Source organism: Ailuropoda melanoleuca, chromosome 17, assembly GCF_002007445.2.
Source record: "Ailuropoda melanoleuca isolate Jingjing chromosome 17, ASM200744v2, whole genome shotgun sequence".
NCBI classification, from domain to species: Eukaryota; Metazoa; Chordata; class Mammalia; order Carnivora; family Ursidae; genus Ailuropoda; species Ailuropoda melanoleuca.
The window spans coordinates 11,004,736-11,015,255 of NC_048234.1; the positions used below are offsets into that span (position 1 = coordinate 11,004,736).

At 48.8% G+C, this 10,520-nt stretch overlaps 1 protein-coding gene across 1 annotated transcript in view; it reads right to left on the bottom strand.

Moving 5' to 3' along the window:
• Window positions 1-236: 236 nt before the first annotated feature.
• The window catches only part of ALDH3A2 (aldehyde dehydrogenase 3 family member A2), a 10,861-nt gene continuing 577 nt past the window's right edge, over window positions 237-10,520 (bottom strand). The window contains exons 2-7 of the mRNA XM_034647031.1: window positions 10,279-10,440; window positions 6,984-7,215; window positions 5,619-5,704; window positions 3,852-4,060; window positions 2,337-2,454; window positions 237-573 (exon numbers count right to left, since the gene is read on the bottom strand). Coding sequence (XP_034502922.1) covers window positions 388-573; window positions 2,337-2,454; window positions 3,852-4,060; window positions 5,619-5,704; window positions 6,984-7,215; window positions 10,279-10,431 — 984 coding nt within the window. The 5' untranslated portion in view covers window positions 10,432-10,440 and the 3' untranslated portion in view covers window positions 237-387. The remainder of the gene's footprint in view (window positions 574-2,336; window positions 2,455-3,851; window positions 4,061-5,618; window positions 5,705-6,983; window positions 7,216-10,278; window positions 10,441-10,520) is intronic.

A 10,520-nucleotide genomic window follows, 5' to 3' on the forward strand; every position in this document is an offset into this window, starting at 1 on the left:
AAAAAAAAAAATCCTAAAAAAATAAAAATAAAACAAGAAAACATTATTTTTGGAACAGTACTGCCACTAACTACTTGTGGCAGAATGATTTCCTCCTTGGGTTATCCCTCCAGCCAGAAACCAGAAAGAATTACCCATGAGTTCTGTTTTGCTTCTCAGGGTTGTTAGGTTATAGGCTGTAGGAAGGGGAATTAAAAAAAAAAAAAAAAAAAAGGTATGTGTAAAGGCAAAAAGCCAGTGCAACGTGGGTGGTATTATTTCTAAAGACATAAAACCATCTCTGAGTGGTTTATAAGGCTGTACACCAGAAAGCAGCGTGCCGTCACTTATTAAACATTATGCATCTAAGAGTTTATTCTGTGTCAGTAATAGCACCAATGAAGACTGTCACGCTGCCCGTGCCCCCAGAGCAAAAGGTGAATTTCCATTACCTATGTAGCGCGTGGCCTCATCCGTCTCCCCACCGAAAGCGATCTTTTGTCCTTCAAGCAAATTTAGTAACCTCTTAAAATGACGAAGGTTAATGATCCTCTCATAATCAGGAGATTCTTTTATATTTTCGCCATAAAATTCCTATTTAAAACAGTAATATTCAATGGTCACAAAAGACCCCTATTTCAGTTTCCTTAATAAGTGCCAAACCCACTCGTGTCCAAAAAGCCATCTGGTTTTAGATCACTGCCCCACTCCCTCAAGGCGGCGAGCAGTGTTCACGCTTTCTGGCAGGCTGGGGACAAGAATTAAAGCAGGCACACAGGAGGTGCCTGGGTGGCTCGGTCGTTAAGCGTCTGCCTTCGGCTCAGGGAGTGATCCCAGGGTCCTGGGATCGAGCCCCACGTCAGGCTCCTCCGCTGGGAAGCCTGCTTCTTCCTCTCCCACTCCCCCTGCTTGTGTTCCCTCTCTCGCTGGCTGTCTCTCTGTCAGATAAATAAATAAAATCTTTAAGAAAAAAAAAGAAGCAGGCACACAGACCGAGGACTCTCCGTGACGTCCGGGGTTCGTACGATCTCCTGCAGACTAGCCAGGGGCCGTCCTGGGGGTGAATGCTCTCCATCTACTCTCAAGTCAAAAGGGGCGTTGCTCACCCACCTCCAAGCAACACCCTTGGGTCTAGGTGCCGAGAATCCCCAGGCAGCTCGGTGACGTGTGTTCCCGGGCCCCAACTCCAGAGCCACCAACAGTGGTTTTCAAGGCTGCCTGCCCCTTAGAATCACCTGGAGACCCCAGACCAACTGAACTGCAATCTTCCGAAGGTCAGGGCTGGAAACCGGAAGAACCCCAGTTGAGAACCACTGTCTTAAGGATGGAAATGCTTCAGAGGAAGGCAGAAGGGATCTTCTTCCTTGGAAACGGCGTTCATCCCACAGTCAATCAAGCACATCTTCTCCAATCTTCAAGGGTTTTCAGTCTCACAGGTACCTTGAAGCCCTGCCGGCCTACATTCCCCGAGTCTGGCCAATACCCCTTTCATGTTCTCCTCGCCTGACGCCATCTTCAGTCCCATCGCCCATAGCCAAGTCCCACACCCAGAAATTCAGCCCCCTGTGCCCAGACTGACCCCGCGGATCCCTGCTCTTCTCTCAACTCCCCAGGACACGCTCTTCACTCTCTGACCATGATGTTACTCTTCTGTGTTCCTGACCCTTCCTTTTGGTGCTCAGTTAGCATCTGTTGAGTGAACCATGACTGCTCCAGTAATTTCATCCACCCAGGGGGCTTAATAACCCTCTCCCACCGGTGAGCTCAGTCACACTGGTTCATCCCCTTCCCCTCTTCCAATCCAAATCCTACATTTCTTCGAGGCTGAGCTCAGGCCACTACCACAGCATTTCTCGATTCCTTCTAGAGAGATCTTTACTTCGAACACCCTGAAAGACTGATAACCATGCCGAGAGTATAGTATCAATACGTATCTGATTAACCCACTCCTCCAAACTACCGGCCTTCCTAAGCCCTCTGTATACACAAGAACCAAAAACCTTAATCAGCAACGGCCAACAGGCCAAAGGGCCTCGGCCGCATTTCAGAGGATCGGCAACATCCTCTAAAAAAACCACAGAACACAACTATTTTTTTTTCAAAGTGTGTGCCACAACTAGCCAGTTGTTTCAACACATCAACTAGACAGTTGAAGTGGGGTAAACACCAACCCCATCTTGCTCCTAACAGACATTCTATGAAAGGTGCCCAGAGCATTCTGAACAAGCCATAAATTAATTCAGCCACATATGTTACTGGAATTCTCCTGGGGGCGGGGGCAAGAATGCTGCCTGCACACAGCCGATTAGACACGTCTCTTAACGAAACCACTGGAATCAGATGTGTTAAGCACAAACCTTCACGGTTTCCTTGATCTTCTGCACAATTTGATTCTGGAGGGACGGTTCACAGAGAATGTAGTCAGGAGCAATGCAGGTCTGGCCACAATTCATGTACTTCCCCCAAGTTATACGCCTGAGGAGAAGAAAACCAGAATAGCCACTGAACTCAGTCTACTGCTGAACCGCTACAAGCGTCTGTGTTGTCCGAATATTTTCCAACCACCATGTCTTCACAGATTTACTTAGAAGTCTTTGAGGTCTTTATAAAGAACAAAAAAATGCTTTAAAAACTTATCTCTAAATCACTTGGTTAGAACTTAGAATGCATTTTCCCACCGACACAGAATACTCCAAAAGGAGCAGTGACATGCTCGTGCCGGCTCGTGGGAAACAGTACTCATGAGCAGGGAGGCCACTGCCTGTTTTGAGAAAAGCACCAGCCTTCCCACACCCTCTTCTCCTCCCACTCTAGCCAAGGGGACATCCGGATGTCGGGAGTTCCATACAGAATTCAATTCTCCTGGTTGTGGCTCTAGGTCCTGCTGGCAAGGGGTTCAGGTAAAAAGCAGGACAGCATTCTGCCCCCAAGACCGCCCTCTGCTCTGCGGAGCCACGCCCCACTTTGGAAAGCCATGCCCACATAAGAATCAAAGCCTACGACCTGAACCTTCTACTGAAGGCCTCAGCTCTGGCAACCGGACAACCTGGACACCGCCTACCTGCCTACAAACCCTCTTTGCCCATCTCGGAAGGGGAGAGAAAAGCCAGACCACCCCGAGCACACAGCCAGTGCTGGGTTTTGGCATCTCCTGGGAGCTAAACCTGCTTTAGCAGAGAGCATCTGAAACCTTTTGTTTTCTGGTTCCCAGCTGCAAGGTGTTTTTCAGAATGAAAACATGAGTAATAACTGATTTTGTCAACAAGGAACTCATTAAGAGGTAAGCATATACCTTTCTGCTGGGAATCTGAAGATTTTATTACACACACATGATCCTTTACCTACTTCCTGCATCACCTACCAGTGCTGCAGTTAAACTTCTTGAAACAGTTAAATTTAAGGTCTGTAAGCTCAAGAAAAGAACTTTTCTGGGGCGCCTGGGTGGCACAGTCATTAAGCGTCTGCCTTCAGCTCAGGGCGTGATCCCGGCATTCTGGGATCGAGCCCCACATCAGGCTCCTCTGCTGGGAGCCTGCTTCCCACTCCCCCCATCTCCCACTCCCCCTGCTTGTGTTCCCTCTCTCGCTGGCTGTCTCTGTCAANGTAAAAAAAAAAAAAAAAAACTTAAAAAAAAAAAAAAAAAGAACTTTTCTGTAACTCTGAAGGACAACCGTGTAATGTCAAGAGCCATTGCTCATTCCTTCTGGCAGTGGAAGCAAGAGACGGTTCGGGAAAGTGTTCTGCTGCCCCTGGGGACATCAAGCACTCCAGCCTCATGATGTCCCTCTGAGCCAGGAGGCCCAGGACCCTGGTACAGAGAGGACACACCTCCCTGTCGCTGTCGGGAAGCCCTCGGGTATAAGCAGGCTCACCTGCAAGCGGTGTCCAGGTCACAGTCTGTGTCGACATAACATGGGCTCTTCCCCCCCAGCTCAAGCGTCACGGGGGTCAGATGCTTGGCGGCGGCTTCCATGACAATCTTCCCGACGGCCATGCTCCCCGTATAGAGGATGTGGTCAAACCGCTGCTTGAGGAGCTCCGTGGTTTCCTTGACGCCACCGTTAATAACAGCGTACAAGTCCTTCGGGAAGGAGAAACAGAAGCACTGACGTCACCATTAAATCCCACCATGGAATGAGCAATTTCTTCGACAGAAACCTGCAGCGTTGAGGAGGACTGGGAAAAGAGGGGGACCGATGCCAGGGAGGAGGCAGGAGGGAAGTGACGGAGGACACGTGGAGAACAGAGTCTGATGGCGTCTGAGACCCATCCACCTGCGGTGGAAGCAACCGGGGAAGAGTCCGCAGCTTTCCACACGAGCTTGGCAGTACAGACGCCCAAGAGAGCAGAGCGAACGGCTGGATTCGACCGGGGAAATGCAGGAGATGGGAGCTGTGAGAGCAGGAGATTTTGGTGAAGGGTCCGTGGCCGGGGACTGCAGGACAGGTCTCAGCTGACTGTCTCGAGCTGAACGTGCTCACCCTATGCAACCCTGCAGGGCAAAGCCCGGGCCAGGAGCCAGGGAAATGCCAAGCAAGCAGAGCTCGAAGAACCACAGGGGAGAGCGCTCGCTCTAGAAGTCAGATCTGGACTACATCTGGGCTCTGTCACTCACTAGCAACCCTATTGCACATCTGAGCCTCAGTTTCCTTACCCAGGACTGGGGAGCGGTCCCCCAGCTTTGGACCAAGCCCTCAGGTGCCCTGCGCTCTTCTTACTAACAGCCAGAATGGAAGAACGTCTTGTGCCGCAGCAGCTGGGAGAGCAATGACAGGGAACAGATGGTGAGGAAGAGACACAGACCCAGGTGTTCAAAAGACTCAGAGAGGGGCGCCTGGGTGGCGCAGTCGTTAATCATCTGCCTTCAGCTCAGGGCATGATCCCGGCGTTCCGGGATCGAGCCCCACATCAGGTTCCTCCACTAGGAGCCTGCTTCTTCCTCTCCCACTCCCCCTGCTTGTGTTCCCTCTCTCGCTGGCTGTCTCTCTCTAATAAATAAATAAATAAATCTTAAAAAAAAAAAAAAAAACAGACTCAGAGAGCATGAGATAAAAGCGGGCTTGGGAGCCCCATGCTTCCACTTGATCTCCTACTAACTAGGAGGGCTCATTAGTTCTCGCTTACTCCACAGTTCAATTGTCCAACAAATGCTTCCAGTTTTAACTTGCATGTGGGTTAATCTAGAGAACGTCTGTGACTGGCTCCCCCCAACAAACTCAGAGAGGCGGGGTGGGCCTTACTATCCCCGTGCTGTGAGACAGTGAAGAATTTACCCCCGGTGAGGGACAAAGCAGGACCTTCAACCTGGAGCTTCTGGTTCCAAATCCTACTTAACCCCATGATACATCCTGTCTTCATCACCCTTTGAGCCCGATAACCCCAGCTATTAGGACAACAGAGTTCCGTGGGCGGCCGTAGCAGTGACAAGAAAGCAAGGAGAACCCACAATTAGCCTCCAGATTGTTTGAGTAATTGTGTACAACTCCAGCTATGACTAAATCCTAAATCCTAAATTAGGACTCCTCCCTACAGCAATTCCACGCAGACAGCCATCCGTGAGATGCACTAGTAGGAAGATCAGATGTGTGTCCCCCCCAACTAGAAACAGACATGCTAAGGGTGGGTCAAGACATTATTACCTGGTCCAGATACTGTGGGAGGAGTTCGGCCAAGATCTTAGCTGTTTTTTCGCTTAGTTCAGAAGGCTTGATAATGGCAGCATTTCCTAAACAAAGCAAAAAAAGCAGGATGGCTTTTAATACTTGAGTAACAGGAAAAACCTACCAAAACAGTGTTCACGGTGGGAATACAGGCTAGGCACTCCCATTATACTCCTGCAGCTCTGAATTCTGCTCTTCCTCAACGAGCCTAAGGGCTTGTCTTTTTTTTTTTTTTAAGACTTTATTTGAGAAAAGTGCACGTGCGCATGAATGCGGTGAGGGGGAGAGGGAGAAGCAGGCTCCCCCTTGATCAGGGAACCCGACACGGGGCTCGATCCCAGGACCCTGGGATCGTGACGTGAGCCGAAGGCAAACGCGTCACCGACGGAGCCACCCAGGCATCCCAAGAGCTTGTCTTCCTTCCTCGGATTCCAACTCCTTGGTTCTCATTAGCTTTGTATCACTGATAACAGGCTCCATTATCCTCCCCTACTCCTCCGGCTTTACCCACAATCTCACCGCTGGACTTTCCTGTTTGCCTTGGAATTATTGGGCAAACAAGCCTTGTCAACATCAAGGTGTTGGTATGCGTCCAGCAGAAGTGAGAAATCAATCTCCTGGCGCTTGCTGTATACCCAAGCTAATATTACTCCCACAGCCCACAGCTGGATGAAGAAACTGGTCAGATACCATCAAATGGCTCACCCAACGCCTGAGCCAGCAACCGAAACCCCACGAGAACAGGCATGCATGACTCCAAACTCCTGGACCCGTCAATGCATGACTTGAGACCCTCACAGGTTTGTTCTCCGGGTATTTCAAGAAACAGTCACCTGCAAGTCTCTGGAGCCCACTTAAAAAATGATAATAAAGGGGCACCTGGCTGGCTCAGCCAGTAGAGCATGCCTGCAGCTCTTGAGATCAGTATTATAAGTCTGAGCCCCACGTTGGGGGCAGAGATTACTTTAAAAGAGAAGACAGTGAAAAGAAAAAAAAAAAAAACCTTCGTACATCGCCGTTCCTCCCAGGGCAGAAGAGAGACCTATAATAATATCTCGTCCCAAAGCAACCTTTGGCCGGTTCCATCCCCAGAACCTGCATGCTCAGCCACCTTGAGTGTACTTTCGCTGTAATAAAGTGCTGTGTACTTGCTAAAGTACACATTATAGGTACATATATATAAACATGACAAACGATACTTTCGCATCCTCAGTACACTGCTGGTGTAAAGCAAGGCCAACGGCCACAGCAAATGTGTTTCATAAGCCACCATCCGTAAGTCCCGACCCGTGTGAGAGCAGAAGCCCCTCGAAAGAGTTAGGAAGACAGAAGCTGACCCCGGACCTGCGGCAATGGCTCCGATCAGGGGCTGAATGGTGAGAACAAAGGGGTAGTTCCAAGCTCCAATGATCAGTACGACTCCCAGGGGCTCCGGCTGAACGTAGGCCTCATCCAGCATGGTGAGCAAATTCTTCTTAGCTGGCTTCGCAGTGACCCATTCAGGAAGATTCTCCAGCACGAGATCAAGTTCCCCGAGAATGGTAATGACTTCATGACTGTATGCGTTGAGTTCACTCTGTTACAAAGAGAGTCACAGTTTACCTTGCACAAGCACTCAGCTCTGAACACCGGAAATCAGGTCAGGTACACCTGCCGTGACATTTATGAGACTAGGCTACCTCTGCACATTCCCTTCATGCCCTTCACGCCCTTAGCAAGGGCTTGCTAACTTCCGCTCTAATATAGTCAACCCCTCTAAATCCTTCTTTACTGATGCAAGCCTTTTTATTTCTTATAAAGATTTCTACTTATTTGTGAGAGAGAGAGAGAGCGAGCACAAGCAGGGGGAGAGGCAGGCAGAGGGAGAAGCAGGCTCCCCACCGAGCAAGGAGCCCGATGTGGGACTCAATTCCAGGATCCTGGGATCATGACCTGAGCTGAAGGCAGACATTTAACAACTGAGCCACCCAGGCGTCCCAGGTCCAAGCCTTTTACGGGACTCGATTCCAGGACCCTGGGATCATGACCTGAGCTGAAGGCAGACATTTAACAACTGAGCCACCCAGGCGTCCCAGGTCCAAGCCTTTTAAAGTTAGGATCAAACATTATCTCTTTCAGGAAGATTTCCCTGATTAATATTAGCCTGTCTTGAAAAAACACAGCAATTCTGCCTCTGGTGTGTATCTTAATGCTTTGCCCTTACAGACTGATTTATAACTATATTCACATTATATCTGTGTATGTTTTGTTTCCCAAATGTAAATCCCTCAAGGGCAAGGAACTTCCTGTTTTTCTTCAGTAATTGTATATATGTATACTCCCACAAACACCTGATACTTACAGAACGACTGACACATCCTTTCTGAGATCTTATTTCTGTCATCTTGCTAATTTGATATCACAGCCTCTCTCTACCAAAAATACTAGAAAGGAAAGTTTAGAGCTACCATTGTTATTACTGCTGGTGTTACTACCCTTCAAAATAATCTTTGGGGGGATGGGAGGGAGACTCCCAGAGACAGAGCAGGGCTTTGTTACCCCCTGGAATAAAGATAAAATATAAAAACAAAGTGATAACAATATTATTAGAAAACAGACAGTAATATACTTACACCCTAAAACCTGCCCCACACCTTGCTACTCAAAAAGTGGTTCCAGGTTTTTTTGCGGAAGATGGTGGAGTGGGAGGACCCTAAGCTCAGCTCCTCCCATGGACTCTCCAAGGCTCCAACTGCATCTCTGAGAGTGACCTAAAGACCCACAAAACACCTCTTCCACAGCTCAAGTCATAAAAGAAAAAGCTACATGGAGAAGGGTGGGAGGAGCAGAGACATGGTCGAGTCCAAACACACACCCCTGGCACAGGGACCCACAACCAGCAGTGATATCACAGGCATGGAGATCCTCCCTGAAGAGGGACGGGTTCAAGCCCCACATCAGGTGTCCCCGCCCTGGGGACCTGCACCGGGGAGCCTCTGTAACTCTAGCTTTGAAAATCAGCAGGGGTGCGGCGCCTGGGTGGCTCCCTCCGGGAAGCGCCTGCCTTCAGCTCAGCTCATGATCCCGGGGTCCTGGGATCGAGCCCCGCATCGGGCTCCCTGCTTCTCCCTCTCCCTCTGCTGTTCCCCGATTGTGCTTTCTGCTGTCAAATAAATGAATAAAATATTCAAAAAAAAGAAGTCAGCAGGGCTTAACTGGGATGGGGATGGGGTTAGTGAAGAGCTGGAGGCCTATAGGAATCCAAGACCCTGCTTGTAAACAGTGTGCACACAAACTCACTCACTCTAAGACCCAGCACAGATGTACCAGTTTGAAAAGTGCCTGGGCCATATGTGAAGATTTATTGACTAATTTTAGGGTGTGTGCCATATTAAAAACAGAAATACCACACCATCCTGCAATTCCACTTCTGAGTATTTATGAAAGAGAGAGAGAGAGAAAGAAAAGAAAGAAAGAAGAAAGAAAAAAAAGAAAAGAAAAGAAAAAAGAAAACATTAATTAAGGGGCACCTGGCTGGCTCAGTCAGTACAGCATGCGACTCCATCAAGAGAGTGTAAGATTACTACTCCGTGGAGGTGTGAGCTCAAACCCCACACTGGGTGGAGAGATTACTCTAAAAAATAAAATCGAAAAAAACACAAAAAACTCCAAAAACAAAACAAAACAAAAACCTCACTAATTCAAAAAGATTTATGCATCCCTATGTTCACTGCAGCATTACTGACAATAGCCAAAATATGGAAGCAACCTGAGGGTCTGATAGATGAACAAATAAAGAAAATGTGGTATACACACACGTATTTATACATATGTATGTATATTATGGAATACTACTCAGCCCTAAAAAAAGCATGTAATCTTGCCATCTGTGACAATATGGGTGGACCTAGAGAAGGTGAAATAAGTGAAAAAGCCATATTGCACACCTGTTGTACACATGAAACTAATATAATACTGTATGTCTAGTAACTATACTTCAACTTTAAAAAACGAAATAATTTTTTAAAAGCATGGTTCCAAAACAGGCAGCATGGTAGCACCTGGGAGCTTGTTAGAAACTTTGAACCTCAGATGCCCTTCAAGACCTACTGAACCCTAAGGTGCGTTTTAACAAGATCCCCAAGTGATTCACCAAGACACTGGAGTTTGAGGTGCACTGGCCTAAAACAGAGTCAGGGAGGAAAATTTCAGTGAAACAACGACAACCCAAAAACCTCCGTCTACAGAAGAAACCATAAACCAAAAGGCAAGAAACAGATCCGGAGAAAAACATTCTGCGATATATTAAGCTGCCAGATTACCGAAATCCGCACTATACAAAGAATTTCTACAAATAATAAAGAAAAGGACCACAAAGGCAACAGAAAAACAGGCAAGGATCTAAAAGGCAATTCACAAAAGAGGAACAGAGGCCAGAAGACACTTGTCTCTGTGTCTGCAATGAGTGGCACTGACTAAGCAAGGTAAGAGTTTCGGAAAAGTCAAGGCAAACTTGCTTTATCAGAACGGCTGGAGATAACACTCCCACAGTGGTTACGTAATCAAAAATAAATGTAAAATGCAAAAGCTCGGGCGGAATGCGGTCCGCAAGGGGGACGGCGGGAGGCGGGTGGCCCGGCGCCGCCCGCCGCGCTCGTACCTTGCACAGGTCGGCGGCGATGGCCTCCAGGAGGTCCTTCTCGCGCTCTTGCACCATCCTGCGCAAGGCCTCGAGCTGCTGCAGCCGGAACCTCAGGGGGCGCGACCGGCCGGACGCGAACGCGTCGCGCGTCCGCTTGACTTGGCTCTCCATGGCCTGTTCCTACGGAGAAATGGGAGGTCGGGGAGCGCCCGCGGCGGCGGGGGCGTGGCGGGCCGGAGGGATGCCCCCCGCGGGCCGGA